Source organism: Danio aesculapii, chromosome 5 (assembly GCF_903798145.1).
Source record: "Danio aesculapii chromosome 5, fDanAes4.1, whole genome shotgun sequence".
Taxonomy (NCBI): Eukaryota; Metazoa; Chordata; class Actinopteri; order Cypriniformes; family Danionidae; genus Danio; species Danio aesculapii.
Window position 1 is genome coordinate 44477727 of NC_079439.1, and position 15495 is coordinate 44493221.

General features: G+C 35.3%; 1 protein-coding gene across 1 annotated transcript in view; it reads left to right on the forward strand.

Moving 5' to 3' along the window:
* The window catches only part of rasgef1ba (RasGEF domain family, member 1Ba), a 30492-nt gene extending 15660 nt beyond the window's left edge, over nucleotides 1-14832 (forward strand). The window contains exons 9-14 of the mRNA XM_056458283.1: nucleotides 2306-2385; nucleotides 5069-5164; nucleotides 7909-8004; nucleotides 8251-8374; nucleotides 10397-10469; nucleotides 14569-14832. Coding sequence (XP_056314258.1) covers nucleotides 2306-2385; nucleotides 5069-5164; nucleotides 7909-8004; nucleotides 8251-8374; nucleotides 10397-10469; nucleotides 14569-14593 — 494 coding nt within the window. The 3' untranslated portion in view covers nucleotides 14594-14832. The remainder of the gene's footprint in view (nucleotides 1-2305; nucleotides 2386-5068; nucleotides 5165-7908; nucleotides 8005-8250; nucleotides 8375-10396; nucleotides 10470-14568) is intronic.
* Nucleotides 14833-15495: the final 663 nt, after the last annotated feature.

Below are 15495 nucleotides of genomic sequence, written 5' to 3' on the forward strand. Positions count from 1 at the left end.
TATCGGCAGTAATAATCTGCTGCATTAATCATTCACTTAGCTCTCTGAGCACTAACACACGCCGCTGCCTAAGGCATTATGGGTAGAGGAGCAGGACTGGAGGCAGCTGTTCAGCCTGTGTGACGACAGAGAGATAGACGTCCCAAAGGCAGATGGTCAGTGTTGACCAATCCAATAGGCTGAGACTCAATGAGAGGGGGATTGTAGGAGGGAGGGAGTGTAAGCAGCTGTCCTTTCCCTGGTCAGTCCCTGGAGACGAGCCCGCGGGCCTGGACTCTTACACAAGCCACTCTCCCTGGAGATCAAGGCCTGATATTAGAGTCACTGGAAGAGAACAAACAAGTCATGGGAAAGGGTGATCGCCCCTGTTTGTGTTTTTGTACATTGTGTGACGTGAATGTGGCGTCAGTGCGTGGCTAGATCATTGCGCTAGTATCATGTTTGTGTGCTGGAGGAGCTCTGGGCTTCACACCTGTTAGAACAGACAGATTGTTAATGCGACTGAAGCCTCAGATGGCACTTTTGTAGATGGATGGATAGTGTTGCTGCTTTTGTGCGGGGTTGAAACCGTTGTGTTTGGGGAAGATAGAAGATACCTGAAATGATGGAGTTCTAGTGAAGGTAAACAACTCATTTAGTATAGTGTTGCATTTTAGCATATAAAACAAAAGATTTAGTAAAATGCTCATGTCAGTGTAGATCGAAATTTTCCTTTCTATGGCTGTAAATTGCCATATGTTCCTGGACTCATTGATCATTGTCATTTCTGTATTTTGACGTACTACACCTCCAAAGTTTTGGGTTAATATTTTTATGAAAGAAATGAGTGTGTTTATACAGCAAGAGTGCTTTAAATTCATCAGATGATTATAACATTAGAAGAGCTTTTTATTTAACTATAAATATAAATTATTTCTGATCCATTGAACAATTTGTTTATCAAAAGACAATGAGAATAAGGAAAAAATATATAAATCTAATAATTGTTTTATTCAGAACAACTTGTGTCTGTGTCTGTCTGTGTCTGTGTGTGTGTGTGTGTGTGTGTGTGTGTGTGTGTGTGTGTGTGTGTGTGTGTGTGTGTGTGTGTGTGTGTGTGTGTGTGTGTGTGTGTGTGTATATATACTTGAAGTCAGAATTATTAGCCAACCTTTGAATTTCTTTTGTATATATGTATGTTTTGTATGTGTGTGTGTATGTATGTATATATATATATATATATATATATATATGTATATATATGTATGTATATATATATATATATGTATATATACATACATACACACACATTTCTAAAAGCATTTTATTTTGATTATTAATTTACATATTATATTACATGTGTGTAGGTAATGTTATTTCAATTTGTAACAATATTTCACTATATAACTGGATTTGGTGTATTTTTTACCAAATAAAGGCATGTTTTGTGTTCATAAGAAACTTTAGAAAATGTCAAAGAAAATATATAAAATTTTATCACCCCAGATTTATCTGGAAACCTTTAAATTTGGTTTGGTTATAAATGTTATTTTAGTCATTGCTGAGTAGTAATTTAGTCCCACAATGAACAATAAACATTCATTCTTTCATTTCATCGGCTTAGTTACTTTATTTATCAGGGGTCACCACAGTGGAATGATCGGCAACTTATCCAGCATATGTTTTACACAACGGATGCCTTTCCAGCTGCAACCCAGTACTGGAAAACATCCATATGCACTCATTCACACACATATGCTACGGCCAATTTAATTTCTTCAATTCACCTATAGCGCATGTGTTTAGACTGTGGGGGAAACCGGAGCACCCGGAGGAAACCGGAGCACCCGGAGGAAACCTACGCAAACACAGGGAGAACATGCAAACTCCACACAGAAATGGCAACTGACCCAACTGGAACTCAAACCAGCGACCTTCTTGCTGTGAGGCGACAGTGCTAACCACTGAGCCACCATGTCGCCCCTGAATAATAAACAATGCACCCAAAATACTTGAGACACATTTTTATGTCACACTCATTGACATCCAAGCAAGACATAGTAAGAAACGATTGTGTCATCATTAAAGAAGCATCTGATTGGCTGACCCACCTCTAGAGATTTCCAGTCAACACTCTGACCTCATCTGGTCATTAGTGCTGACTGCACAAGCCCACCGCCCTGACCCCCAGCACTATAAGCTGACCTCATTGTCAAAGGGAAATGATGCTCCTGCTAATGCCATTGTTCATGTGAGCTCATTGAAGCTCTGACAGGAAGCGAAACGTTGCAGCGTGCTGACCTGTGTCTGTTTCTGTGTCTTTCAGCCGGGATGAACATGAGTCCTGTGTCGCGACTAAAGAAAACCTGGGCCAAAGTTAAAACCGCCAAATTTGATATACTGGAGGTAGGTATCTGGCCAAAGTTTGTTCTGTTGACAGCATTGGGGTGGTGTGATTCATGGAATTGGGGCGGGGGGTTAGATATATATAGGGGATAATGTGAATACGTATCGATTCAGATATCTGTTTTGATTTGGTTCTAATTAACAATCCATTTGATTCAGCCAATAAATCTTTTATAGAAATTCTGTTTATAGATATAAAGAACGATCAGTGAAGACTTTATTTCAGATGCATGGGCATGTGTATATGATGAATAAATTCAACAAAAATAAAGCTATTATTTATATTAAGCCAAGAGCAGTGAATGTTTTTTATTTTGTTCTTTGATTAATATTAACAGCACAAACAGTGTATTATTAGCAGTCTTGGGTAAGTTACTTTAAAAAAGTAACAGATTACAAATTACAAAGTACTACTGGAAAAATCTGATCACATTACTAATTACTTAATGTAAAAGTAATCAGATTGCTAATTACTGTACTTTGAAGTTAATTTTAAAACATAACATATACCTATAAAAATACAAAATAGACTCAAGACACGTGCCTCAATTGGAAATAACGAACTTGCGCATGCGAAAGACGTGAAATATGAACATCCCCATTAGCAGCTACGTTTCTCCTCACATTTAGAAAATACATTAACTCCCAATCCTGCACAAAACAAACTAGCCAATTTAGGCTGAATTGGACCGCTGTGTTTTTGGACGCCAGTGTTCTTCATGGTGACAGTATTGTCATAGAATGCTTTCTGTTCAAGTGCTTGAAGGAGTTGCTGGTCGAGTTAAAAGCAGTCGAGAGTTCTTTAGAGACTGGACAAAGATTGCAGTTCACAGCAATATTTTTGTTTTTACACTCAGTGAACTCAAAGTAATGTCTGTATTTCCATTTAAACATTTAAAGAAGCAACCTCTCCTGATAGCAGCAGCGCTTTCTCCAGATATTTAAAAGAGCATGCTTGTTAACTGACGTTGCAGCAGAAAACGTGATTTAAAAGCTTTTTTTCTTCTAAACTATTTTTGCAATGCAGTTACACTGACTTTAGTAACTGTAATCAAATTACAGAAATTTAAAATGTAATTCGTTACATTACTGCGTTCCCTAAAAATGTAATTAGAATACAGTAACGTGTTACTGTGGAACGCTTTACACCTGATTATTAGGCTGTTAGCGATTGCTTTTAGACATGCATGAATAATATCTTAGACCTGACTCTTTACAAAAATGCTCTGCAAGATGTGCATTTCAAAACTTAACCGTGCATTTGATTCAATAAGCCACAAAACTGAAGTGAATATTAAAGAAAAATCATGACTTGAATTGATGGTGAATTGCCCACTGTTCAAAAAATGTATTAGTTATTTGTTTGCTTGTTTTGTTTTTTTTTTTGTCCAACCCTAATGAGTGGGAATTAATTATGGTGAACGCTTTGCTGATATGGCACTAATCGTATTAAGAGTATGACCCTGGCTCTGGTTCCTGTGACTCATGCATGCATGAAGCTCAAACCACTGACAATATGGATGCCACCTCATGCCAATTTTAGTCTCTAGTGGGCGAGAATTGTTGTGAATTTGTGTATCATCATTTTTCTGAAGCCCAGCAATTCTCCCTTTGAGTGGGTGTGCACATGTTTACAAAGCTTCTTTTAAGCCATATTTGAGAGGGGTTGAGACCTTCAAGGCTTTAATTTTGAATCTGCACTCTGTTGTTTACTTTTTGAAAGAGGGTTTGTTTAGCCCTTGCTTTATCTTTAGACAGTCAAAGGCCTTGAACTTGGAATATGACTTAAGTACGTGACACACGCACACCAACAAATGGCTCAGTTTTGTCTTTTGGCTGTAAATAAGGACTGTGTGTGTTGTCATCAGGGGGGTTAGCTACTTTATCTCAACACATTGCCTTTCACCCTTTTACTATTGTTTTACTTTTAAACAATGAAAGCTTTGTGGGTTATTTGCCTTCTATATAGAATCAGTATTTTAAATAATTTTTTTACAAGGCATTATGGTGAATTTAATCTACAGGGTGGGCCATTTATATGGATACACCTTAATAAACTTATTGGGAATTTCACAGGAAAAAACTATGGTGTGCTTGGTTTTAACGTAACTTTATTCTTTCATGAGTTATTTACAAGCCCCCTCACATATACTAATGTGCCACAAACAGGACGTTAATAACACTAACCATTCCCATTTTATTAAGGTGTATCCATATAAATGGCCCACCCTGTATATGAGCCCAATAATCCACAATTAAATGTTCAGTAATAATATTCAGTAATTATCTTTAGCACTAACCTAGCAAGAACATAAACAAAATTTTTAAAAAATCTGACTATACCTCACACTTTTGAACTGTGTACTTTCTAAAACCCGCTTCGGTAAAATTGATTTAAGATGACTAAACCTTTGTGGACGTTTCACCTTCAGGCGGAAGGTTCAATGAAGTTTGAAAGTACATGAAATAGATCATCTTACTTGATTCTCATGAAAGAATGCCTGATGCTGAATAGTAACCCGAGTGACTCATGTTGCCTTTAGTTAAATCAGTAGTACTAACTGAGACATAACCGTGGCAAATAGATTTAGGGCTTATTAGAAACTTCAATTTGCTGAAACTGCATCTACATGTTTCAAGTCCTGTGTTCGGTGCATAAACCACTTTTTGTTTCTCGTCTCAGCACCAGATGGATCCTTCCAGCAATTTTTACAACTACAGGACAGCATTGCGCGGAGCCACTCAGAGATCCATCACTGCTCACAGCAGCAGAGAGAAGGTAATCCACTTCTCAAGTTTCCTCACAGAAATGGCTGAAACTTTAGTTTCATAACACTGTTTGGGTTTGGGTTTGGGTGGTGCGCTCACATAAAAAAAGTGTTTTGAAGTATGTGATATGGTGTATTGATTTAAGCAACACACGTAATGTGGACAGTGATAAAATCTGATTCATTATGTAAAAGATTTCAGTGATTGGCTGTTTCAAAGGCGCTTGAAAGCGCAGACTCCAATCCAGATTGTTGTATTTACTGTAAATTGAGGTTGCGACTGAGCTCTTTGGTCGTTATGTAATATCAAGCGTAGAAGATGGTGGGACTGTTTGTGGATCATTTACTAAGGGCAAGATGTCAAATAGGACATTCTGTTTCCTCTGCAAAATATGCTCTATTCTTGTTAGGAAAACATGGCAGTCGGCCAGTTAACAAAATGTTCTGATGCTCTTCAGTGTTTGTGAACTCGCCCAATAAAACGTGACACTGCCAAAAGGAAGCTCAATGGTAATGTCTTAGTTAAACTGTTTTCAGTTTTGTATGTTTGTTTCTTCACTTATTGGATGTTCTCGATGTTGTTGTTGTTTTATTAAGCTTCGATAAGGCTTGTTGTGCATCTTTGATTGGTTAGGGTGGAGATGCTTGCTGTGTGGGTTTGACAGAATGTTCCAGAACAGCACTGGAATGCTCAGCGTTCTGTAGGGGGATGTTTTTTTTTTTTTTTTTTTTTTGCATCAGTGTGACCCAGCGCCAATTGTTTTTTGGTTAGAGTTGAATGTGTTTAGGCTTTGGCTTGTGGTGTTCCTTTAGAGTTCTAAGGGACATATAAGTGTGTGTTCTCAGGCAGGAATTTCCACTGTAAACAAATTCAATCAAGAATGCATTACTGCTCACGTAATGTCTTTAACTCATCAACTTGTTTGACGCCTTGTATTTTTGACCCCATGTTTTTCCCCTAGTGCTTATTGCACTTATTTTGAGCTTTATTTAAACTTGAGGTTGACTGATTAATTTCTTAGTTATGGTTTGATTTTCAGGCTTATTATGATTAAATGCTTTAAGAAAAGCCATAGGATGAGAGTTTTGCCATCATGCCGTACCATGCAGTTAAGATATTGAATTGATCTTACATGGCTCTGTCATTCTAATTCATAGGGTTGCACCGATTTGGATTGTTGGGCCGATATCGTTAACAGATAACTCTTAAGATTTGGAGGTCGGTAGCCGATATACTATAGCCAATAAATATAAATATTTCAAAATGTTATATTTTTATACAGTAAACAACTGATTTAATTTTAAAAACTTTATAAAAGTTTAAACTGATCTTATGAATAGCCCACTCAAAGCAAAAAATACCTATAGTTTCAAAATTGCAAGGTGGTTTAGATATATAGATATATTCATGGTTTCACATAAATCAGCATGCCAAAAATAAATTATTTCCTTTTCTTCACATAGCAATTAACATACAACTTGACCGTTGCATAACTTGATGGTTGCACCATCTTACATCAACAAAACATGGCAAGCAACCTGTTAAAAATAACATATGATCATATTAGATTACAAACAACCCAATGAGTTGTTTAGCACGTGTGCATTCTTGCTATTATGTTTACACATGTAAAAATTTTTTCCTGAGGCGATTTAAACCAAAATACACAATGACACTCTATCAACCATCTACAATGATAAGGAACATGGTTACTTATTGAGTTATTACCGCACAGCAATACCACACAGGGAAAGGACGGACTTTGACGGAATAACAAATGTTAAGAAAGCTCCGTTATAGTGCACTGGACAAGTCGGAACAAGTTCGACCCATGCATGCCCGAGGCAGGCAGTTCTATCGTAATCTATCGGCTTAAAATATCAGCCTAATTTTGATATCGGATCGAAAACGATAACTTTAAAAATAGCATTTATCGGCCGATAACGAAATGGCTGCCGATATATATTGCGCATCTCTACTTATTAAAAGGGGAAGAGAAACCAATTTGTGTGTGTGTTTTTTTTTTTATGTAAGAGTCTCTTAAGTGTAAAACATTTTAATGGTATGTCAATTATTAAACTATACCAGATGATGTTTTGATTGAAATAATTTATTAATGGACGTTAAAAGGTTACTCCTGGAATAGTACTGGAATTATTGTCATTCATCATGTTGACATATTTTATGTATAACATATTGCTATCATTTTATACATTTTTAAATGAATTGAAATCATACTGTGATTAATAAGCATTTAAACTAAACTATTTAGTTCTATTTTTCAGAAAGATGTTGAGGAATTATAATAATTTTAAAAATCATAATCATCAGTCATTTTTTGCTCAGTCTGTCCTGATGTTTAATAAAGTGCAGCATCGCTTGCATAGAAGGTGGATTTTGTTTTTTGCTTTGCTTTTTAAATCCTGAAGTAACGCATCTAAATTTAGCATCACCACCTTTGTTTTTCATGTTGTTATTGAATCTGCCACTACAGAGTTTAGATTTCAGCCTTGCGTACACAGCACTGCTTCCATGCATCATGAATCATAGTTATTGCTCTCCAAAGCTGTAGATCCAGTTGTGCTGGGCCCTGTAGACTTGTAGAGGCTGCTGTAAAACACTATTGCCTAATGCAGTCTCACTGTGACCATAACAATTGCATAGCTTCCAATGAGACTGCTCCGTTTTACTTGCATATGTTTTGTTGTTTTAAGTAGCTGCTGTGTAATCTTAAGTTCTCTTTTTGCCTTGCAGATTGTTATCCCTTTCTTCAGCCTCTTGATTAAAGACATTTACTTCCTCAATGAAGGATGTGCCAACAGGCTCCCGAACGGACATGTGAATTTTGAGGTAATTCCTTCTGTTTGGTTTGGCGAAACAAGCAAACAAACGTTATGCATGGAAACGACTTCTCTCACAGGTAGAGAATAACAATGAATGGCTGAGAAACCATCGTCACATAGCAACAGAAGTATCCCATTTTAGTTCATTTGACGTCGGCATCTGTTGAAATGAAGTTTCAAGGGCACCAGTCCTGTAAGACAGACAGACGGTAGGCGATGATTTCTAACAGAGTGAATCTTGATTGTGCTGCAGAAATTCTGGGAACTGGCCAAACAGGTGATGGAGTTCATGACTTGGAAGAAGGTGGAGTGTCCTTTCGACAGAGACCGCAAGATTCTGCAGTACCTCCTGACCGCTCCAGTCTTCAGTGAAGATGGTATGTGTGGGTTTTGTGATGGCTAGTTTGATTTGGAGTTTCAATTGTTTGTCATCGACACCTTCATCTCACCTAGGGTTGGCTCAAAATCTTTCGCAATTCAATTTATCAGGTGATGTTTTGTTTCTAACGATGAACTGCAGGCCTGTTGAAAATGAATTAAAGTATTGATGATTCAGATTTTTATGAGATGCCTCTAAATATTCACGGAAAAATCGTTTTTATGAAGAGATTATTGACCTAAATTATTTGATGATTGAACGTTCGATTTAGCTTAGTTATATTTCGATTTCACAAAAACATTTGCAGCAATATCCTAAAAAAACATATTTTCATTTGCATTTACTTAAATTTCTTCATTCTCATATTGTTAATAAATGGTGAGAAAATGGAATCTTGGATTCATAATTGTAAAGCTAACTGAGTTGAATAAATATTGACTATTATCACCTTAAATTGTCTGTTTTTAAATTAAAATTTAAAGGCAGATTTTTTTTTAATCCAGAGTGAATTGTTTATTTAAACTACTTTTATATTGACCAGATAAAAAATTTAACAAATTTGAGGTACAATATTTATTTATACAGACTGAAAAAACAATATAATGACAATATACATTGTCTCTTTAAACGGGGCTATCCAATGAATAGAAGCTAACAAAAACAAAAGTACAGCATCAAGAATAAGAGATCATTAGAATTATACAAAATGAGGCAAGAGGTACAATATTCATTTTGCTAAATATTTTTTTAAAAACGTATATATTTTATTTTTGGTTTGTTTGTTTATTTAACAGGGACAATACAGTTGACATTGTTATACAAAGAAAATCAATGCCGCGTACATAGGGCATATAGCATTAAGCTAATTTGCAGCCCTCGTCCCTGGTTAGGCTTTACATAAAGAAATAAACAAACAAGGAAAAAACACTACAACAAACATATACAGTATATACAGAGCCATATACATAAAATGTAAGTCAGTCTGCATACTAAAGAGAAATGTAAACATGGCCAGCCTGAAAGAATAATACTTAATGTTCACATTGCTGTAAAGATTTCAACCATTCTTTCAACTTTACAGAAAAAACTGGGTGTTCGGATTGTAATTTTAAATCAACAGGCATAGCATTCCAAGGATGAAAAGGATGACTGATCCATAGTGGTTTTGCATCTGCAGATTCTATAATTCCCACTTACTATATAGAGTAAACTTACTTGTATTACTGCATGTTGTAACAGTTTTTATGTAGCAAATTTTTATTCCCCGATATTGTCTCACCAATGCAGTAAATGTCTGTTAGGTAAAACAATTATTTTTTAAGTTTGTTAAAGTTTGTCAAAACATTGTCATTCATAATATCATTCACTTAGATCATCTCATGCATAGATAAAACAATTAAAAACATTTTCATATTTATTTCACATTATACAGTTGAAATAATTTTTTTATCCCTCCTTATTTCTTACATATTTCCCACATGCTGTTTAATAGAGAGAGGAGAAAAATAGTTTAAATATTTTTATTAACTAATTTTAATAACTAACATTTTAATAACTAATAATTAAGATATTATTAATTGTTATCAATAATAATAATAATTATTATTGCCTCTAGAATGTCAGTGCTGTTTCATCAACTTTATCGTTTTATTGCCCAGCCCTATTCCCACCCTAAGAAATTCAGACTAATAATACTAAAGGCTTGTACCATTACTTTGATTAAAAATAACTTCTATATTCTTGCTTTACAGTCATCCTAGACATCCTGTGTGAGCTCAGTCTCTTCTGTTCACACATTTTATTGCCACTCGCGTCATAAACCTGTTTAGATGATATTTGCGCAATACGCACACAAAGAAACCAGACACTAAGAGAGCGGCGCTTGTCACTGTTGCCTCAGGTGTAAAATACTGTCATGCTAAATAACTTAGAAACACAAGTTCAAGAGCATTCCTGGAGACTGAGAACAGGTGGCTTTGTTTTTGTGATTCTGATGCTGATCTCGCTGATCTCTCAACAGCTTTGTATCTGGCGTCATACGAGAGCGAAGGGCCCGAGAACAACATGGAGAAAGACCGATGGAAATCTCTCAGGTGTGTATGACGTGATTCATCATTCATTCATTTCTATCAGCAGAAGTCATTTGCTGTTTGCTAAGAGTTGTGAAAGAAAGAACTAACACCGCTCACACTGTCAAACAGCAGGGAAGTTAAATAGTGTTGTCTAGACCTTGAAGTGTCGTAATAATACAATTTAATAATAAAATTGTATGAATAATGGAGATTTCTGCTTGTAATCTACTTTTGAGTACTGATTTTATTTATTTCAGTTTGCCTCTTCTAATTATAGTCATTTCTGAATCTTTTAAGTTCATTTCTAGAGCAGGGGTGCCCAAACTTTTTTCTTATGAAGTGCCAAAATCCAAGCTTGATTGAGAGCTGTGGGCCGAAAGTAAACACCGCAAACTGTATTACATTAAGGTTGCCATGGGTAATTTATTTGATAATATTTAAAAGTAAATATAAATAATTACTTCAACTGTAGTTAATATTTTTTTGAAAATGTTTGTTATTATTCGTGAAGTGACAGTATGTACATAAAAAAACAGATTCATTTACAATATTTAATTGAAACATTAAATTTTTGTTTGCTTTTTTGTAGCTCAACAATAAAACAAACAAACAAAAGGTTATGTTAAAATGGAAATGAGAATCTTTTTTAAAGGCATTCCCCAACCTCCCAATCATTTCCCTCTGGTGGGCCAAATTACAGGATGCAAAGGGCCAACTTTGGCCCGTAGGCCCTAGTTTGGGCATCTCTGTTCTAGAGAAAGACTCTATTTTGTTTTTTTCTAGAGAAACTATTCACTATGAATTGGAATTGTCAAATGGCAAGTCGGCTGAAATGTTATAAAAATAATAACATCACAATAATAATTGATCATGAAAACTGCTTGAACATAAAATTAAAAATATTTTAATACAGTTGAAGTCAGAATTATTAGCCCCCCAGTGATTTTTTTTTTTTTTTGTATTTTGTTTTTAATATATTTTCCAAATGATGTTTAACAGAGCAATATTTTTTTTCCGACTGTCTACAGAACAAACCATCATTTTACAATAACTTGCCTAATTACCTTAACCTGCCTAGTTAACCTAATTAGCCTAGTTAAGCCTTTAAATGTCACTTTCAGCTGTATAGAAGTGTCTTGAAAAATATCTAGTCAAATATTATTTACGGTCATCATGGCAAAGATAAAATAAATCAGTTATTAGAAATGAGTTATTAAACTATTATGTTTAGAAATGTATTGAAAAAAATCTTCTCTCTGTTAAACAGAAATTGGGGGAAAAATAAACAGGGCGGGCTAATAATTCAGGGGGGCTAATAATTCTGACTTCAACTGTATTTATTTCACAATATACTGTTAAAATCAAAATTATTATGCCTCATTATTTCCTAAATATTTGGCAAATGCTGTATAACGGAGAAATTGAAAAATAATACGCTTTAATAACTTATGTTTAATAACTAATTTCTTTAGTCTTTGCCATGATGACCGTACATAATATTTTTCTACTTATTTTGCAAGATAATAGTAGTTATATCTTGTTTGTGTACTTTGTAGCGTTTTGAGTTTAAGCACGTTATAAATTTAAATTTTATTTAAAAATTAAAAATGTAAATTTGTTTTAAGGAAAATGTAAGAACTGCTTTTATTCCAGTCAAACTAAAAGAAATAAGACTTTCTTCAGAAGAAAAAAAAAACTGAAAATTCCTATTCCCCATTAAACACCGCTTAAGAAATTCTGAAAAAGAATGAAAATTGAATAGAAGGGCTGTTTTTTTTTTTGCTTTCAATTGTAAATACAGTCCTTTTTTTTCCAAATGTAGCTACAATTTGTCTTTGTGCCTTTTTTGAACATTGCGCACAAACTACAAGACTTCTATGTATCCCTTTTTGTAGAATATTCATGATGATCAGTTTTTGATCTACATTGATTTTAATCAGTTATTTGCAATAAACAAACTAGCAAACTGACACAAACATCATCCATTATTACTCTCCTGAGATCATGCAGTGAGAGATACACACACATATGTGCTTGGCAAGGGTGAGGGCGTCTGGCTCATGCTTAGTCACGTTTCCTCACAGTTTTACAGCACAGGAGAGAGAGATTGCGCAGGCTTTTGGTGGGCTGGGTGTTTTTTTTCTTTCCACTGCGACAGGATCTGTCACCGCAGCAGATTTAGTCTGTATCAGCAGTTCATGCTCTCAGTGTCTCAGTGTGAGTTCAGTAGTCCTGCAGGAAAAAGAGCAGAGCTACCAGGAAAAGACAATCCAGCTGATGCAGAGATGAAGAATAATGTCCATAGGGCACATTTTCCTTTTATTGCTCATCTGAAAGCAGTTTATGCTTGATTTATCACGTGTAGGGCGCTGGACTTGGATCAGCACACGGCATATTGTGTACAGAGCGTCTATCCTCATCCACCCCTGCATGTGTGAGGGCTTTGGAATATAAGCTCCTGTTCTTTTTAAATTCACTATTATTATTATCATGACTCCTATTTTAGCATAATTCAGAATGTTCTCAACTGTTTCATCACAACGACTACAATTATTAACAAAATTAGCAATGCACTGTTGCCTTTTCAATCAAGTTTTTTATTCAATTATTTGAATGTTTATTCAGAATGTCTTAACTATGCAAAACCTTAAGTTAAAGAGCAGTTCTTTATTATGAACAGACCTCTTAATAATATGACGCATCTGTGTCGTGAACGAAAATGTTCAATATCATTTGACAGGAGAACCATAAAGGCAAAACGTTGTACAGGAATAGATAAAGGTGAAACTATACATAAAATGTAAGACTTGGATGTCTTATTATGTAGCAGCAGAATGTATTTAAAGACTAACTGGGTTGCATGAATTGCATGGTATTTAGTATTCAAAGGGCACCTTTGAGGAAACATTTTTAAAAAAGTATTGTTTGTCAACATTGTTATTATCCACCAGCAGCTGAAATAAACACAGCTCTGGCTCCCTCTCGTGACAAGAGTCTTGAAAAACACAGTCAAAGGTCACTCCATTTTTGCCTTTGGTAACATTAGGGCAGTGGTTTTTAGTCAGGGTGTAGGCCCGTAGCCAGGGGGGGAGAATTTGCCCCATACATGAGCTCATTTTGTACATGAATCCTATTTTGACTGCTATGCCATCATCAATTGTGTAAAATAACCCATCAAAGGCTTCAAGACCAAGCAGAATCTGACGTAAATGAAGTCATCTTTCACTATTGACCTGCTGTATTGTGGTTAAATAAGAAAACAGTTTACAAGTAACTTTTATTCTAAATCTTGGACCTTATTCTTGAAAGAAATCATGATCACAGCACCAAAAGCGGCCCATATTAAAGTTAATTTTAATACTAATTAGGCTTTTGTTGTTATCCATGAATTTTCAAATTGATTTTTTTACAAGAGAAGCTAGAAAGAATCATGAAGCTCTACATTAGTAATATTATGTTTTACATGATTTTTATTCAAATGGCCAAATTCTGACTGAGGAAAGCTAAATGTGCGGGCCAGTTTCTTATTCGCCTAATAAATGACAATAGGCTACATTGTTTTTCTGAATGATATATAATGTAAAAAATGTGTATTTGTATTTATTTTTCGTGTTTCTTGGTTCTAAATCCTTAGAAAACTTTTTTGGTTTTGTGGTTTTGAAGACCATCCAACAAGCTAAGCCTAAAATAGTGCCTAAAATGTTACTAAATGGATTATTTAAATTTCCTAATTACATACTAAATGAGGCCAATAACAGCAAAAAAGCCAACTTTTTAGAGAAATAAATGAACCACCCCTTTCACTACGCTGGCTAGTGGCCTGGGGGGCCTCACCAAACTTCCAAATTTCCTTACAATACTCTGTTAAAACATATTCAAATAAAGTAGATCTCCTGAAAATAATTTTGAACAATTACAATTGTTTTTCTTCATACATTTACAGTCTATTTACATTTACTTATTGACTTTAGTTTCATTAGTATATTACACGCTACAAATTAATATGGAAGAAATGTTTTTTTTCTTACCTGTATTTCATTGTGACTAAGTACATGTTATTTTCATTTTGAACCGTGATTCAATTATTCACTAAATGACCATTATGCTTGATTTTCTGCAGGTCATCTTTGCTGAGCAGGACATAATCCTGTGAGGAGCTCCAAATCAAGTGAACCTTCTAACAAGCAAGCTGTGTCCCCCTTTTGCCTCCTTCCAAAAGTGAGAAGTATCCCTGTTTTTCAAGGGAGATGACAATCCATATTTTGCTGAACGGCGCATTTTTGTGTTGGAAAGAAGATCTTTTTGAGAGTCTTTCATACTGGATATTTCAGGCTTTTTCATCTCTTTGTGCAAACTTTTGTACTCCTTGCACCCCCCCCCCCCCCCCCCCTCTCTAAAACAGTTTGAGCAGAGAGAACAAATTGTTGAAGACGTCTCTACTAGACAAACCAATTCTAAACTATACTGTCATTCTTCTGCATTGAGGAAGCCGCTGGTTGGCAAACTCAATTGGAGAAAAGAAGAAAAAAAGAAGGAAAAAAAAGTAAGCCAGCATTGTGTACTGGGATCCAGTACTTGTATATTTTTATTGTACCTGAAGCATTAATTTAAGTATAGATTTATGTTGTCGCTATTTTTTGATATTGTGTTTGTCCATTTTTATGCATATGAGATGTGAGTAATGCATTGCTTTAACCTCTGTGAGTGACCATTGACTTACGTGTGCTTGATTAAACCCAATCAGGGTCGCCGAATGCACTGGATGCTTCTGTGAATAAAGATGTCAATTCCTTTCCTGTGGAACCATTTATTTATGATAATTCTGCAGTTTAAAGCTTCATCCCTCGTCCTACTATTTGTCGTCATGACTTTACTGTAGACGTTTGTCGGAGTTTGAAGGAAAGACGGTGTTTGTTTGTCAGTGTTACCGTTGTAAGGCTGTATTTACGCGATGAAGGTGATATTTGTAGGACTGTTGTTGGCGCTCTTGTTTGGTGAATGGTGTTGTCGCCCTCTGGTGGTCAAGTGGAAAATGACACCATTGTCA